This window comes from Manis pentadactyla, chromosome 5, assembly GCF_030020395.1.
Source record: "Manis pentadactyla isolate mManPen7 chromosome 5, mManPen7.hap1, whole genome shotgun sequence".
Taxonomy (NCBI): domain Eukaryota; kingdom Metazoa; phylum Chordata; class Mammalia; order Pholidota; family Manidae; genus Manis; species Manis pentadactyla.
Window position 1 is genome coordinate 53,627,627 of NC_080023.1, and position 18,817 is coordinate 53,646,443.

At 35.0% G+C, this 18,817-nt stretch overlaps 1 protein-coding gene across 11 annotated transcripts in view; it reads right to left on the bottom strand.

Moving 5' to 3' along the window:
* Positions 1 to 18,817, bottom strand: part of EPHA5 (EPH receptor A5) — a 368,176-nt gene that overhangs the window by 22,825 nt on the left and 326,534 nt on the right. For all 11 annotated transcript variants that reach the window (XM_057502277.1, XM_036918159.2, XM_036918158.2 and 8 more), the window contains 3 exons: positions 12,858 to 12,919; positions 11,244 to 11,453; positions 8,275 to 8,424 (listed from right to left, as the gene is read on the bottom strand). In XM_057502277.1, the coding sequence (XP_057358260.1) occupies positions 8,275 to 8,424; positions 11,244 to 11,453; positions 12,858 to 12,919 (422 nt within the window). The remainder of the gene's footprint in view (positions 1 to 8,274; positions 8,425 to 11,243; positions 11,454 to 12,857; positions 12,920 to 18,817) is intronic.

Sequence of the window (18,817 nt, forward strand, 5' to 3'; positions counted from 1 at the left end):
AATACCAAAAACCAATAATAATGAACATATTTCTCAAAATTCTATTATGAATACTTCCTTAACAGTTAAATTTAATTGCATTTTTTTGACATACACTTTAAATCTGATTTGACAAATGGAAACAATATATATATTGATTAGAATAGGAAATTTTATAAAGATAATTTCAAAAGATTGGAAAGAAACCAGTCTCTCAATAAAGGAAATGGCATCTAAACAAAAGCAGTGGCAGATGGAAAGATGAGATGGTAGATTTAAGGGACATTTATGACATGGAGTAGAGGAGAGAGGAGAGAAAGTATTTGAGATGAACCAAATTTAAGCCTATCACACTGGATGTTTATTGCTGTTAACTTGAGGTAAGAACATCTATGGGGGTAGAAATGTTGACAGGCACCATCTGGGGCTTGTCTTATTTGAGGTGAATGGAGAAAACCCAGATGGCAATTTGCAGGAATCTGGCTAAGGCATAGGAGATATTTAGACTGATAATATAAATGTGGGGGTCATCAGCACTTGATCACAGTTTGAAGTCAAGTGTAACTTCCTAAGAAGCACCAATAGTTAAATACAGGCAGAGAAATAACAAGAACTCAAGGACTCTAAAAATAAATGGTCAGATATGTGAGTAACTATGAGCAAGATACCTGAGAGTGACCTACAATCTTAGTTAACTCAAAAACAGTATTAAAAAATTAAAACAAAAATGACAGTAGAAAAATATTACAGAAACCATAACATATGGTTAACCTAATCTATCAAAAATTCATGCATATGGAGAAATAAGACAACAGATAAATAAGAACTAGATACTAATGAAAAATTTACAAAAGAAAAAAATGATAAATGAATTTCGAGAAAATATTCATCCTCATTGGTGGTCAAATAAATAGTAAAAGAATGAAAAGTACCATCTGCACTCATTTATTAATGGAAGTTCATAACATAAGACTCCCCATTGCTGATGATAGTGTTATTATCTTTAATAACATATACCAAAATATAATGTTCTACTATAGTTTAAATAATGAAATATTTCACTATGCATTGAGAATAGTGATTCCTATTTACTTAAAACCTGATTTATTTCATACGGAAGTTTTTCCCAAAACTCCTACCAATTAGCTCTATTTTTTTCCTTAGTTCCTTTTAAGAAATATTCTTTCTTCTACTGAGAAGCTAGTCTTAAAAGTGACTCTGAAATGAGTAAATTAAATAATTATTTTTTTTATTGAAGGGTAGTTGATGCACAGTATTATGAGTAAATTAAACCAACTCTTTAGTTTTAAAAGAACTTTATAAGGTATTTTATCTGAGAAGTTATTTCCAGAATATGTTGCTTAATCAGTTTTATTTTCAGATAAATTTACATATAGAAATATAATACACTGTCTCTAGGTCTACTTAGGACATAGCCCAGGAAATTAGGCCATTGAATTTAATTTTAAATTTATCTTTAGAATTTATCTTTAAAATATATATAACTATAACTTTAGATTTTATATTTAGATACACTGAAATTTTTTTTTCACTTTTAACTACTGTTTCCTTCATAGTTTTGGGGAGAAAATAGTGGCATTAGTATTCTAGTGATTTGTGAAATGTTGGAGATCTATCAAAGTGCCACATAGGCTGTTCATTTTATTATTCAATTTATAATGTATAACCAAATAAATCATAATCTCGACTGACTGACTTTCTTATTACTGATACAATTGTGAATGTAGATGTTTGAGATGCAAAAAAGAAAAGAAAAAAAGAAAAAGACAACTAGAGTTTTTCCAGACAATCTGACATCAGTTCAGATGTGCTACATCTGAAATATTATTAGAAGCTGTGCATTTTCTTGGGTGTAGTTCACTTTTGCTGTCCACAGAGTCTCAACCAGCATTATAAGCTTTGGGATGCTGGATCTGCAAACTTGGAATTCCACATATCCCCCAACCAGGGTATCCACTTCATAGTGAAGAATGTTGTGAATGTGTCACATACTCAGTGAAGTGAGGGTAAATATTTAACAACTGGCTCTCCTTGTGAGGAAAACATACTGGAACTTTTTCTCAGTGGTGTAGATACTCCGTCCATGTCAACTGCAAGCCAACAATACAATCTCATTCAGGCAGAAATATTTGAAAATTCACCATATACATGCAAACAAGCTGGTTCCAGTCCCACTATACATTGTTCACCATCCAGAAGCAACAAGCCTCATGGAATATACCCAAAGACTTTAAAGGCCCAGCTGAAGCATGAACTTGCAGGCAACACTCTGAAAGTGGTGCCATTCTTCAGGATGCAGTGCACGTATTAAATCAGGGACTTCTGTGTTGTGCTTTGTTCCTAAGGACTCCTACCGAGGAATACAACACGGGTTTGAAATAATAGTTATGGCTGCCACTAAGGCACTGGACTACTTGTGCCCAGGTACAAGCAGAAGAGAAGAAGGGTCATCATAACAGAAAAGGTGGGTTTATACTGAGCAGCAAGAGGCATCTGAGCTGCTTTCATACAGCTGGGCCAGAGGAAAATATGTGTGGAACCCAGGGGATACACTTAAGGTCCACTTATTTCTCATTTATAACAACCGTGGCCTGAAAATGCTTACCACCAAGAATGTAGGATTGGTTCAGGCCACCAGTTAAACCACCATGACCTGCCAAGTTTATTGATGAGGGGAATTCAGAATCGACAGTGGGAGGGGGAAATAGCTAAGGACCAGGCAAGGTTCTGAGCTCAAGTGAAGCTAGAGAGGCTTCACTGCAACTCAAACTGCCGTTCTGAGTTGCCCTCAGGAAGGCAAGCCCACAGAATCATGGAACAGGTGGTCCCTGAATCTGTGTGGGGAAGTAGGTCTGTGCTGCAGAAGGGCTGGAACACGGAAATGTGTCTCTCATATCTTTACCTGCTGGGATGGTAATTGACCAAAAACTCTTAATCCTTAACCCTCTGAAACCAATCATTACACTTCCACTAAGGCCATGCTTTGCACATGTTGCTCCCAGTCAATTATTGGACATAAAGCAGTGACCATAAGATAGGCTCACTCCTAGCAGACGCTTATGACAGGCAACATTGGCTTGAGGACTCCCTGGCAGCTGTGTCAGCCTCTCTCAGAACTGCGCTGCATTCTCAGGTGCACCAATCACACTTCCTTCATCTTTACTATACCTGGAGTCACACCCATATGATTTCTTACAAATATTTCCCTTTAATGATACTAATGTATGTCTAATCCCCTTTTGGCACAGGTTTCTTAAAGGACCTAGACAAGCATAGGCATTATATGATAGACACTATGACGCAAACTGAACATTTATTATGTACATTCATTTTTCACCATATATTTGCAAAACAAGAATTTATACACGTTTTACAGATAAAACACTCAAGATTCCAGAAGTTTAAGTAATCACCTGTGTTTACAAAGCCAAGAAGTAACAGTGGTAAGACCCACATTTAAGTGTCTTTGGCAAGCAAACCTATGATCTTCCCTCTCCTGGTGTTGAGTCACACTGGTGAAATTAGAAATAGTTTCCTCCCAGGAAAATAATATGGGAGAGATATGGATCATATCCCACAGAATCAGACTTTTTACATCATAAAAAATCAGTGTCTGGAATTACAATGAGCTCTTCTGGAAGAGAGTGCATCCTGCATGTGAAAACGTAGGCTGGAAAACTAGGCAGCAGAAAGTTTGTTGAAGAACCTGAGCATCAGCTGTGCTTTTTGTTGCATGAAGTCCTAGCTGGGGTGGGAGTGACCGTGTTGCTAAGTATATTCGAATCTCACGTATATGCTGTTTTGTTCCCATGACCTATGAAGCCTCCCTGAAGTGACTAGAGTTTATGAGTATATTTCTGGAAATAATCTCAGATACCATAGAAATAGCTCCAGATAAACCAATTATCTTGTGGTTCTTTCTGTGATGACAAAGGCAATCCTTTTACTAGGATTTCTTTCCTGTTTCCAATAGTTACTAAAGATATGTTATTTCTTTTCCTTAGTCTACCAATTGTAGATCAGTAGAGTTTCAGAGATTAAAGAGACCTTAGAAATCTTCTATTCAAGTCCATTCTCTTTATAATCATTGAAACGGACTAAGAGTCTAGAATTCAAGACTACTGGCCTTTAGTTCAAGACTTTTGTTTTTGCTGTTGTTGTTGTTGAATAGGAAGGAACAGGAGTTTTGAACTGAAGTATTCATATTTCTTTATATATCACTTTTCTCAAAGGGTAAGAATTACCACAAGTTACCAGTCCCTAAAATAATTACTTCCACCCAAGAGCAGTATTATCTTTAGAAAACCAATATTTGTTTTACCAATGTACTCATTTTAGACATGATCACACTGAGGCTGAAATGTTGAATAATTTACTCACTGTTGAATCTTGGTAATTTGCAGTATTTGGATGAGAAATAAATTCCTGAGAGTTAATTACAAATGCTATGTGTTACCTTAAAATATTCTATTGTTTACCACAAAATATTACAGCAGTATTTTTATATGTATTATATATGTATATATGTATCTGTCCCATCAGTAATAGAAACAAAGAACAAATAATAGAAAGAGAGGCACACCCAGTACAAAGTGGTTTGAAATCCTTTGGGAATCAAATATTCTGCTACCTTATAAGTAAGATCTAAATCAACAGAAAAAGTAACAGAAAAGTAGCTGCCTAAGAAAATGCACAAAAATATTTATAAGATGAGAAAATTGAAAAACGGATAACAAATGAGTTTTAAAGTGTTTTACAATCTACATGCTCTGTATAATCTATGTATTCATGTTTCCCAGTAAGTATAAGAGAAAGACACTGCCACTAAATATAGAAGTGTAGTGCAATGAAATCATCTTTTATTTGGGTTTTTAAGTTCTGAAAAATGTGGACACTTATAATGTTTGTTGTCAACAAAAAAACCTTCTACTGACTACAGGATATTATTTTAGATTCCCGAGCTTGAATCAGAGTTCATGGTCTGATATTTACCTAAAATCATCTTAATCAGTCTAGTTTATTTTCATTATGTGTTGTTGTGGTTCTTTCTGTGATGACAAAGGCAATCCTAAATCAAAAGAAACGGGAGCATTCTGCTCTTTCCTCTGAAAGATTCAGGTTATTCTGCATGTCTTGTTAATGTGATATTTTCATGGTGGCAGAGCCCTTTTAGAATTATATAGCATCTGGAATGCAAATATTATAGGATATATCATTTGAAGCTGCCAAATCAGTACATCTACCTTGCTATCTGCCAATTCTTTCCAAAGAGATACTTAGCAATCATGATTTTCAGATACAGTAGATCTGTCATGTTTCTTGGATACCAAAATGGATAGAAATTGAGGCATCAAACTTAACTAGCAACAAATACTGCTAATGATTGTGAACTTGCTGAGGAAATACAGAGCATGTATTGGATGTTATATTAAAGGCAGAACATTTAGAAAGATAAGTATTCAAGTAATATTTTTCTGTAAACCTTATTTAGATTCTTGGAAAACCCAAAGTTAAAACATTAGATTTTAGTTTTACAACTTACTGAGAATATTTTACCACCATTCCATTGAAATTTTCTAAATAGTCTGAAATAAAGTTATCTGGAAGAGTAGCAAGACTCTCGAATGGCTGAAATAAGAAAAAAGTGTGTTCCAAATCTTTCACATTTCCTTGTTTCTATGTCCCCTGCCCTCTAACTTTATATTGTCCACTCACAACGAGGGGTGTGACTGGGCCATCCTCAATCATGGGGTTGGCCAGTGAGGTGCAGCTGGGCTCATTCTTGCCCTCCAGTCACTTGGCAAATGAGTCCACATCTCAGCTTGCCTCTGGTCTCCAAGGAAGATGAAGGCCATGTGGAAGGGAGCCAGGGTGTCCCAGTATAGATGAGCCAAGCCCCAGGAGCGTGGGTAAGCTCAGTCAAGATCAGCAGGAACACTCATAGACATTCACCTGGCATCACGGCCCACTTGGCTAATAATTCTATTTTTGACACATACAGCTCTCTGAGGTATAATTGCCAATAGCATGGATGATAATATATATGTATATCATACACCTACTTGGAAAGGACTAATAATTTTGAGTGATGGAATTAGAACTCAAAATATCTCAAATGCCAGAAGGAGCTATCTAGGCAAAGAAGGGACAAATGTTTCCTTGATTGAAGGGGACCAGGCTTGCTGTTATGTCAGAATAAAATACTTTCAGAAAAATTAAAGAATGGCATTAAAATGATCCTCAAGAGGACTTAGAAGCCAAACTGAAGTGTTCTACAGCTAGGTTAGTGTTTGGCATTTACCTGAAGAATAGAAAGTGGCAAATAGGTCTGATTTCTGTTTGGACCAGATAAATCCAGAGAAGTCATTACATATTGAGTTGAATAGCTTACATTCGATTAGAAGGCTGATCTAGGATCATTGGTTGAAAATGAAAGGGGTAAAGTAGATATTGATTGATTCAGTTGGAGGCATGTGATGGTTAGGAAAATAATTATAGAGAATCAGGCTGAAATTTCTGGTATAACTTTGGTTATTTTTGTGACCTTAAGAAAGTAATTTAATCTCCCCAAGGCTCATTTTCTTAATTGCAAAACAGGAATAATAACACCTCTCTTAGTGGATTGTTAAAAAGATAACGAGAGCTTAATGATACTTTCACCATTGTACTGCCCCTAAAATCATTAAGTTGAAGACTAATAGATACTGTGTTCTCCCAAAATTAGATAAATACCAGTCAGCAACTCCTTCCTAAGCCAAGTGAGTGAGGCACAAAGAAAACTACCTGTAGTGATTTTAGAATGCTATGAAATAATTCTTGGGAAATCCCAAGTATGTCCCTGGCTTCTTGCCTGGGGAAGTGTGAAGGCCTGCTGGCTGGGGCGGCTTGCAGCAGAAGTCCCAGAGAGGGAGCACTGGCAGAGCATCCAGCATAAAAGGGTTTCACGTGAAGCAGACTTGTGTAAGGTACAGTGAGGGACTGTGAAGTGGGGAGCAGTTGGCACGTAAGAGGCATTCTGAGAAGTCAGTTGGAGTACATCCTTCTCCTCTAGGGACCTTCCACAGGGAGGCCTTCAAGGGCTTTTGGAAAGGCTGACATAAACCTCACAAGGACTGCTTCTATTTCTGTCCCTTTGGAGACATCAAAAACCAACATTATAAAAACCATTATGCCCCTTCTTTTCTATACTTCCACCAAGGACAATCCTGAGAAATCCAGATACAGACTTCAGCAGAGGAAGAGGAAGAGCAAAAATCTGACCATTCTTCCTTTTAAGTCTAGCTACTGAATGTCAGGCTGGCCCTGAGGATCTGGAAAACACTTTGAATGTTTAACAAAAGGTGGCCGGAGAGCTGTAGTATCTAACAACCCACAAAGCACAGGAGGGGGAGATTTTACCGAGAATGCATGAAAGAAATAATTGGAGAAATAGAATAAATGTTTTAAACTAGTATGCTATTGAGTTAAGACTGTTCAGTACACTTGCTTTATAAAGAAGCAATGAGACATTAGTTGGTAAAATGCTTCAGATAGTGTATGGCACCTAGTAATGGCTCAATAAATGCTAACTGCTTTTATAGTTGTTATTTGAAGGAAAGATATCAAATTTCAACGTGATTCAAAATGGAAGGGACTGTATTCAATAGTAGCCATGGACAATCACAAAAGCAAAAACTGAAGAGCTACATGTCAGGCAGCATATAATAAATATTCTGAACTTGATTAGAAGATTCCTTCATGGCTCCTTTGATTTTAGGATTCTATTATTCGAAGCATGAATTATTTTTCCATGTGGGAAAAAAATCAGTGTTTTCCCAAATAAATAGGCGATCCAACTCTCCTTACATTTCTTTATTTAAAGAAACACAGATTATTCCATTTTATCCTCTAAGAGAATACACTGTTAAATCAATATTCATCCTTACGTCCTGGAGTATTAGCTGGTTTTATCAAATGCAAATCATAAATCTTGCCTGTCAGTACTCATTCTTTGGTGGCTCTTTCTTCATCTTTGAAAATGATACTAACTAAATAAATGAACCATCACCACAGTATAGTTAGAACTGTCTGACAAGGGACTGAGCTTACTTTCCTTTGTACTAACTTAATTTGAGCTTCTGCATAAAGGATATTTCAACAACAAAACAGACGGTAAGCAAAATATTTTATTTTCTTTAGCAACTGCCATTTTTAGAAATGAAAAATCTCATGTCTCCTGACTCAGAGAGCAAAACGTTTCATTCCAAACTAGCTGGGGAGTAATTTCATACTTACATCTTGATTGGTCATCTCCCAGTAGGGTCTCTCCCCATAAGACACAACCTCCCACATCACGATTCCATAGCTCCAGACATCACTGGCAGAGGTAAACTTTCGGAAAGCTATTGCTTCTGGGGCAGTCCATCTGATTGGAATTTTGCCTCCCTACAATTGAAACAGAATAAAAATATTCCCACATACTTCAAATGTATCTAGAGATATTGTTACCTCACAAACAAAAATCTAGAAAGAGATGTAGCATTTTTAAGTGAATCTGTTTGACAGCATGCAGTCTCTTTACACATATCTCAGTCCATAAGCACTTGTAGACTGACTACTAATTGGTTGTCCAGAAAGCTTCTAGTTTAGATTCTGTTTGACCACTAGAACACACAGCACCACGTCAATTACAGCACCAGGGTGGCAACCCTAAGTGGGGGTAAGCAGGCATTCAAGCAGATCAATAAGGAAGACTTTTGTGACTTTCTAGCAGGGAGTGAAGGACTCAAATTCATGTGTTTTTTTTTTTTTTTTTTGCTTTAACACAGGAATTATAAATGTAAAGTCTTGGTTGTTAAATATAACCCTGAGAAGTTTAGCAGTTAATAAGACAAGCATGAACATCAGATCTATTAAAAACTTAATTATACTTTCCCCTGACATGCAATTTCTTTCAGGCTTGATTTTTCTTATTATCCATTGGTATGTTTTTGTATTTGTTCAGCTAGACTGATATATAGATATATAGCCTAAGATATAGGTATTAAAAAAATTAAAACATTCCTTGAAATTAAATTATGGTAAAAAACATAATTATCAAGTTTGGAATTTTTTACATGGTAAAGAAATTGAGGTAGGTTTCTTTTTAGTTCACAAAATAAACACTTTTATATTCTGCCCCTGTTAGGGTGAGGTTTTTTTCTCTTAATTTTGAAAAACAGGCAGACCCAGGAAATCATATTTTCATTTACAAGTAAAAGAAATATTGAGGGAAAGATATGAGAGTGTAGCTTTTGAATATTTTCTTGTAAAAAGACTAACTTATGCCTTCTCATTTTGCAGAGAGGAAATAATTTAATTCATGTACTAGGAAATATGGGACTTAAATTGCTCTTTATGAACCAAAGTTTCAAGACATATGAGGAAATAACTTTCATGTAGAGCTCGAAATTGCTCTGTGAGTTGAAGTTAATTTGAATTATTCAAACTAAATTTGAGTTATTTGCTCCTTGGGTATATGGTAACACCATTTTAAGATTTTCCTGAAGCATAGTTTTGTTAATTAAATATTCATAGGTAAGATTACATCATCAGGCCTAGCTATATGTGGTATTCTATAATACATTATAATTCTTCTTCTTAAAATTATGGTTTGTTGATTACATTAAACTTCAGCCTAGAATTTTTTTTCCTGGTCCTCTGACCATATTTGACATCAATATAATCTGAAAGTTCCCTTACCTTCTCATCTCTCAGTATATGGCTTTTCCATAAACTGCCACCATGTCCTATTTCAGAGGAGTAAGTCTTGAGAGTCTCAGTATCTCTGCCTCCTCTCTTTCTTACTTGGTGCCCTCCCTATTACCCCCTTCCCCCAGCAGGGCATACTGACACAGACATTGACAAGTCTTTATGCATCTAACTAAGACATCAACCAATTATACTGAGAATGGATTTTTCTATAACCTCATTTTTGCTTAGGCCAAGTTTATTAAGTGCAACTTAATCCCAGGAGCATTTTTAATTGAGGCTTCATTTCATGCAAATAATGGTGATGATAATTAGGTCAGAAGAAGAGGGATATACCATCATTAGTTTATTGATTTATTAAGCTGACCATTAAAGGCTTTGTTTGCTTAGGTAAGTTACTCTGGATAGTCAGCACAGTATAATCCCTAAATATCCAAGAGTCACAAAGCAACATTGAGGAAAAAAAAACAGCATTATAATCTATGAAAAGAGTTTCTTGTCAGACTATGAGTGAAAGTAATTTTTAGAAGTTGAATTAAGAAAGTCTGTAACACATCTACCTAAGAATGTGAGATAACAAGTGTTCTATATTGAAACAAAAGTTAACAAATTGTGTATCGAAAAAGACACTGATAGATTTCTGTATTCACAAGGAGTTTAAACATTTAATTAAAAAATTGAACATGGAAATATCTAACTTCATGTTTTCTTGACATTGAAAAGATTTAGAATTAAACAAATGTAATTTATCATAAGGGATTCAAATTCAAGAAGTGCAATACATAGGCTGCCCAGAAAATTCTGTTGCACCAATATCCAGTTTTCCACAGAAAGAATTGCCTGTTATATACCATATTAATACAGGAAGAATTATACTGGTGGTAAAAGTGTTGATTTATGCTAAGAATGACAGTATGAGTTAGTGAACAATTTTCCATAGATGTGGGCTTCACAGTTTACATAGTATACCAGAAAAGCAATTAGGCATTAAAATCAGCAAATCAAAACTGTTTGAAGGAATAGTTATTTTCTTCCCTAACATGTGAATCCTCAAAAAGGTAGGTTTAAATATTTCTGTATTTGTTTTGTGAATGAACATACTACAGTGAGAGAGTTTAAGCTACCTAATAATGCTATCCTTATTTATATATTCATATATATATATATTATACTGATTTCTTATAATGGAGGAGATTGTCTCTTTTTTTATACATTTAAAACTTTGTATGATTTTTATATTGTATTCACTCTGAACTCAAACTTTTTATTTTCAGAATCTGTAAGAAAAAATGAATTTTTGAGATTCATAAGGTGAATACATTGCTTATCAGAGTTTAATATTTGAATTTGCTGCTATTAACACAAAGAATTATCTGGATTTTTTTGTCCTTCCCCTGTTTTTCCTCTCTCTTCGTATGTTGGACAAATGTCCTTTTTTGCTATGCCCTTTAAAAACTTTAAAAATTAAATGTCTCTAGTCTCGTGTTCCATAAATGCATTGTGTTAGATCTTACCCTCGTGGTATAGGCTGCCTCAGGATCATCTTCCAGTATCCTGGAAAGTCCAAAGTCAGACACTTTGCACACAAGGTTACTGTTGATTAAGATGTTTCTGGCAGCAAGGTCTCTATGCACGTAGCCCATGTCAGAAAGGTACTTCATTCCTGCAGCGATGCCTCTCAGCATGCCAACAAGCTGGATCACAGTGAATTGCCCATCGTTTTTCTGTAAAAGCAATGTAGGAATACTAGCCAACAACACAAGTCACTGGGGGAAACTATGAAAGGGTCTTCCTTCAATCCCCAAATTAATACTATCAACAAATTCGTATACAATTTCTACCTGAAGAAGAATGGACAAATATAGGAAATGTATATTTGTGATGTTTACCAGTCCTCTGTTTGGCCAAAGCACATAGAGGTGTTGAATGCCCTTGTCAAAGATCTCATTCAGTTGTCCTTTTCTGCATTGTAATTCCTTTATTCTGAATCATCAGAGGAGAGTGTTCATCACGGCAGCCTAGTGTTTGCCTTAGTTAACGTTGCACATTTTTGAAGCACTTGAAAAGAAGTCAGCTGGATAGGCATATTGGGGTAAAGAAGTGGCCCCCAGGATATAAGGGAGACGGTGCAATAGCAGTTGGGGGGCAATGACAGAGCAACGACCAGGACACACTTAGTATTTCGTGGAATTTTCCTGTCTTTATCCAGGGCACTGAACTTACCGTAGGTACATAGAATAAGGTTCAAACTGATGATTATTTTAAAACAAAAGTATGATGTGACCTAAGAGACTGGAGCCTTGAAGATCTGTGTAAGAAATTTGGCAACAAGATCTGGTAGAGGCTGGAGATCAGAAGGGAACTTTGCCTTCTCAGGAGGCTGCTGTCTGATTCCATGCACAGGCCCCTCAGCATCCTTGGGAATGCTGGTGTCCGATAGTGTCACTTGCTGTACTCAATGTGAAAAACTGCCAGCCTGCAGGTTATCATCAGGCCTACAAACGTGTTCACATTGTCTAGCACAAGCTATTTACTAATAAAATGTGTTGCTGATATTTAAGATTTGGATACTGGCACATAAAAAATATTCTTTTCCTAAAACCCTGAAGATCTGACAAAATTGGTAACATTGTCTATAACCATTATTGAAAACCTCACAGGCACACACGATGGCTGGCCCTCAGATGGGGAGTAAGCCTGTTTGACCCCATCCTTGATACAGATGATTGGCAAGGACCTTGCAGATATTTTTTGCTTGCTTTGTCTGATACTCTAAACTCTGAGAAAGTTAAGTACTTGCAAAAGCACCTTTTTTCTCTTGGCTTTTCTTTCTTTTCTCTGTTCTTCTTCCTTTTTTCCTTCCTTCTGCTTCTTTTCATTTTTAGGGCAAATTAACATATACATAATATACATAAATAAAACTGTAGGGACATATAATTTGAATTTGTGTAAGTTACCTAGAAAGGACAATTTTCAAACCAAAGTTCATTTTTGGAGTGTAATTATTCTGACACCAGAATTTTCTATGTGTGTAAACATTTAGCTTTAAACTGGTTCAATTTCAACTTCAACATCACAATCAATACATAAATAACACTTTGAAGAACTAAATTTGTCTGATATCTTACCTTTAAAAATGTATCTAAAGAGCCATTTTCCATATACTCCGTCACTATCATCACTGGTTTACCTGAAAGGAAAATGGGTATGAATTGCAGCTTTCAAATGTTGCATTTGTATCCAGAAAAAGTTTACCTGGAAATTGTTATTACTATTCGATGCTGCGTGTTGAATCCAATCACTTACATTCTTTAAAAAAAAGGTTTTCTTTGAGTAGGTAGTAAATTTCTGACATGAAGATATCTTAGTATGATGGGTGGGGTCAGTGAAAATAAGGTATCCTAAGAATAATAACAGACTGACATTTAAGATGTGCAAAAATGTGTAATTTTCAATATCAGGATTGATTTATGCACAAAATAAGTTTAAGGATGAATTTTGTTTTACTAAGATGATTATGTAACTTGCCAAATAACGATATCTCCCAAAGCACTGTGAACACATTCATCTTTCTCACAATTCTAAATAAAAAACTCCTATCTGGTTTAACTACCCTGTTTATGATCCTATGATTTTACGTTGTGTTTTTCTAACTTTATTTCTATGTCCTTGCTATTTCTTTCCTCATGGCTACCTCCTGTCCCCTTTCTGCCACACACTTACATCTCCATCAATCCAAATTTTTTCATTCTTTAAAACCCTGTTCTAATTTCTCTTGTTATCTGGAAACTTCCCTTGCAGTCCTCACTTCTGATAGAAAGTATCCTCTTCCTTTAATGTTTGGTTTAGAAGTGCAGCCTGGAGGTTAGCTGGACAGACCCTGAAGCCACACTGCTGCACGCTGAATCCAGTCACTTACTAATAAAGTGATCTTGGGAAAACCAATTATTGTCTTTACGCCTCAGTTTTCTCACCTATAAAATGAGGCTATTAATGACATCTGCCTCGTAGGGTTATCATGATTATCTTCCTCTTCATATGTTTATCCATAGTGCCTACCAGTTAAAATGTGCTGTTTACTTATTTTATAAACTTAATCAAATTTGTGGGTTAACTTCCTTGCTAGATGTAAGTTGACTAAGAGAATAAATCATATTTTATTCCCCATAACATTATGGTACTTCATAGAAAAGATGTCTGTGACACAAGGTGAACAATGCATAATCAAAAATCCTTGTTATATGAGAAAATATCTTAGTTTTGTCATGCTAAACTAACCTCACTATACTGTGAAACATATCCTTTTACTCTTTAATAAAAGCATACTACATAAAATTTGGGTTAATTGAAACTATTTTGAGGTAAGTAAAAGGAGACCTCTGACAGCAAAATTGCTATCTTATATGTCTATTAATTAACTTTTTATATTATGAAAGGAAACAAGGTCTCCATAATCAGGAAATGCATTATAATTAAATTAGTGGCATTCTCCAGAAGGATATCTCTATTTTACTTAAGAAGTGATTAATTCAATTCATAGAATTAAAACTCACATATCTATTCATATATTATCTGGAAGTATAAATAGATATGTAGAAAGCTAGATAATTACATATGAAAGAGAATTTTTCATTTCAAGATCACTTAAACCTCACTATTTAGAACAGTAAGGTAGGAGTATCTAATTTCTCAGTCAGATAATTATCTTCTTTTAAAATATTTAGAATCAATATGCTTTTAATGGAATATGAGAAGTATATTACAAAGGCAGACACATTTCTCTTCTCCTTTTTAATGTTTATAAAGTTATAAAAGAATTTGTCTAAAATCATTCCTTTGGCATATGTTTATAGATGCGTATTTCAGGTGAAACTTCACATAGGCAGAGAATATGCATTGGAAATGGCATTTGATCTGCACCTTGAAGACTGAAAGTTCACTGGTATAATGAGAGGTGACAAATTCCAGGAAGAAGAGGTGGCATGTGCCAAGGCACCTTGTCATAAATGAACCCATCAAGTTCAAATATGACTCGAGCCCTGGATTTCTGCTTTGTAAATCAGGAAGTGACAGGAGATGAGTTGGGGAATACTGATTTTAACACTGACTGGAAATACAATACCATGGTTAAAAAAAAAAAGAAAAGAGAAGATTCATATTGCATTTGTAAATGGCTGTGACAGTAAACAAAATAAAGGATGATATTTTTTTCTCCTTAGGATAATGGTAATCTAAGTTCATGAACAGAGAATGCTTCCAATTTAACTTTATTTTAATGATACTGCCACACCCATTTTAATGGAACTCAGATGAACTCTAAAAAAGATAAGATTCTGCTTTGGGCCCTTTTGGTCCCATTCTCATATCTCAGAGCACATTTCAGCTTTTTATTAGTGTTGAAGCCCCTCCCCTCCCCACTTTTTTTCCAAAATCCAGAACCAATATATTTCCTCAAGGGTAATAACCAAAATATTTGAACATGGTTTTGGCACAGGTACCTATACTCCAGAAGTTACACCAGCCATAATACTGGGGTAGCTTAGAAAGTCTTGCTCTACCAGACATCACCCCTTCATTTGCCTGATTTCGGGGATTCAAAAGCACCCAGGGATGAAGCTGAGTAGGCATATAAAGAGGACACATGAGTAACCTTGGCATCAGCATTTTATCAGTGTAGTATAGAAGTATTTCAATAAATTTAGAGCTAATGGAGCCAAAAGGGCATGAACTTGCTGAACGCCAGCCCTGGTCAAATTAGAAGAAGACCTACATTTTCTGGAATCAGCCTGGAATTTCAGGAAATCTTTCTGTGTGTAGCTCTTTTACTCTGACCCAGACTTTCACTTACAGAAATCCATTGAGGGAGTTGTCATAGTATAATTGGAATTGTAAGAACTAAATTCCAGCAGATATCCAGGAAGCAGCCTTAGCTTTCCCTAACTGGCACCTGTAAGCTCATGCCACATGAGCAGATGTCTTCTTCCTAAAAGGGAAACCCTAATCTACATCTACCCTTATCTACTCTACCCTAAGTCCTTTTTAATTGCAGCACCTTGCCTATATTTCTACTTACAAAACTTTGTTTCCTTCTGCTCTCTTTTTCTAAAAGCTCTTCTTTCTGTCTATTCTAATTTTGGGAGCTCTCTTCCTACAGTTATAGGTTAGTGGTAAATATTTACTATTGTTCACCCAAGATTGACTCAGCAGGAATTGGATAGAATTCCCATGTAAAAACATCTTTTTCTAGAGTAAATTTGTTTCTTAAATTCAATCCAAACTCACTAAACTTAGAAGAAAGAATTTATACTCTAAAGAGAATGAACTGGTCAGAAAACTTACTGACATTGGATGATATACATTTGGAGAGAAAAGTGATTATTTTTAGGGAAATGGGCACTGGGTATTCATCCTGTAAGATTTTTTTACCTTTCGTCACCTAGTTTTAAAGTCAGATTAATTATTCGTGACAGTGAAGGTTGTAATGTCAATAACAAAAACATTATCTGAGTAATATGATAGGGCCATAAAAACACCCCTCATGTTTCAGAAAATGGGGGGAAAGCAATTACAATGAATGTTTGCAAACATGCATGATCTTCTTTTGTTGACAAGAATAAGACACTTCAGGACCCATTAGATTATTTTCTTGCTTGAGTCATTTTAATGCTAATTATATTTAGTTTGGCTTATGTTTTGTCTCAGTTCCTGCTAGCCTGTAAAAATGACATAGCAATAATTAATGTGGCTTCTCTAACCCTTGTAAATTCAATAAAACCATATAAATCATTTTCCATTATCCAGCTTGAAGTACAAAGAGTAGATATGCCAATAATTTTGAAAGCATATTATCAACAATCTATATAAAAAGAGCTCATAAAGCATGTCAAAACATGATTTTAATCAGAGACTAGAGTTTTTATATTACTTTATATTATTTACTGAGGACCTAGCCCAGGCAGAGTCTAAGTAATAATAGAAACACATTATTTGTGGAATTCACCAACCTCATATTCTATTATTTGGTATTGATAATCATAAAGAGCTACAATTTATTGAGTGTCTACTTTTTACAAGGCATGATGTTATTTTTAATCCTTATTAAAATTCTACAGCAGTGATATTACCAAAGACATTTTTCAAAGAAAGAAAAGTGAGGCTTAAAAGATTCAATATATCACTTGGGTTGACTAGTGCAAGTCATATAAGAAGCCAAGTTGGGAATCAAATTTATGTCCAACTGACTATAAAAGCTGTTTCCTTCTCCATACTATCATGCTTATAATTTCAAAACATGTATTTTAGATTTTAAAATTTATTTAAAATTCCCACAAATATTTACTCTTTTCTGTTAATACAGGCTTGGTATGTGACTTTGCCATGGCAAACTATTCAACCACAGAAGGCAGATATGGTAAGAATTCAGCTTCTCTCAACACATAATATATTCCTCCTTATGATTATTACTTATATATGCTCCAAGCATGCTGAAGTGTTCTACAGTGAAATGCCCCTGGTGTTTCTGAAGTAGTCAATCCTATAGAAACAGAAAATAGAAAGGTGGTTGCAAGTGGCTGGGGGGAGGGAAAAAGGAGGAGTTGCTGTTTAATGGGTTTAGATTTCGGTTATGCAGGATGAAAAAGTTCTAGAGATAAGCTATATGACATTGTGCTTATAATTAAGAATACTATATCATAATATGTGGAGGGTTTTTTTGTTTGTTTCTGTCACAGTAAAAAAAAAAAGAGTTTTTTTCCTTACTATGTGATTTTTTGGTGCTACTGTCCATCACAAAATCCAAGAGATGAGAGAATATGGCATTCCTGGGAATGCAGTCCTTTTCATTAGATATCTCAAAGTTTGGTGAGACCAAGTTTTGGGGAATGTCAATCTAGCCCTTGCCTTTCAGAGCATGGTCCTTCACAAGCAGCAGAACCATCGTCTCCTGGGAACTTGTTAGAAATGCAGAATCGCAGTGCCCAGATAGATCTATTGAAAGAGATTTTGACTTTCAGCAGCATCCTCAGAGGCAGGTTACATTTTTGAGAAAGATTGAACTACATCATAGGAGCTGCAACTAAATCTAGGATTATTATTTTTATTTGCATCAATACCACTTGCTTTTCTGAAAACATGAGCTCATCAATAAGCACACGATACCATTTAGGACTGTAAAGGAGCATTTGATTTCCAAGCATCATAAATCACTGAAGAACAGTTGGCACTGGGCTTCTCTTAGAAACATTTACAAGACTTGTAAATAATTAAAAGTAGGTCTTATATACTTAATAGTTTTATTTCACTATACCATTTTATTTGGGTTGTATTCCACTTAGTATACTAACATTTCCGGCTATTTGAAATTAATATTATTTTTACTCCAAGAGAAACTTGGGACAACCCAAACATCATGATTCAATTATTAATGGTTAATGGTCAACCAGAAAATGGGATCTTGCATTTGATGTAGGAATAGATAATGCTTACTAAAGGGGGATGGGGAGAACAAAATAGGGGACAACTAGAGCTTAAAAGGGTAGACGGATATTTTGATTCCATTATGGTCCTTATTTGTTGGTCAACACTTTAGGAAAAATCATTTATGAAATGATATAATTTTGATTTGGGGAAAGATGGTAAAATCAAAAGCCTATATGGTTACCTGAGAAAGGAGCATGAAAACCACAAATGTCTCTATAAGTAGAAATTCCAGACTTTCCATAACATCTTTTATTGTAGATTGTTTACATTGCTATAAACTTTTTCATCAGGTGCTCATTTCTCAAATTAAAAACAAATTAGAATTATTCTGGTATTAGTGAAGGTGGACAGTTACTTATGGAACCAGAAATTACGGACTTTTCAGAGGAGGTAGGGAGTCTAAGAATTAAGGAATTTAACAGCTTTGTTTTATTAATAATCAAAGTAACTTTAAAAATATAATGCTTAATTTACAAATAGTCAATTTGTGGGCCAATAAATCTCCGTTTCTATAAATATATATATATATATATATTTTTTTTTTTCAGATGAGTAGGGCTTAGATTTTGTTAGGAATAGCACTTGTAAATATCTAATAATTATTTTATGT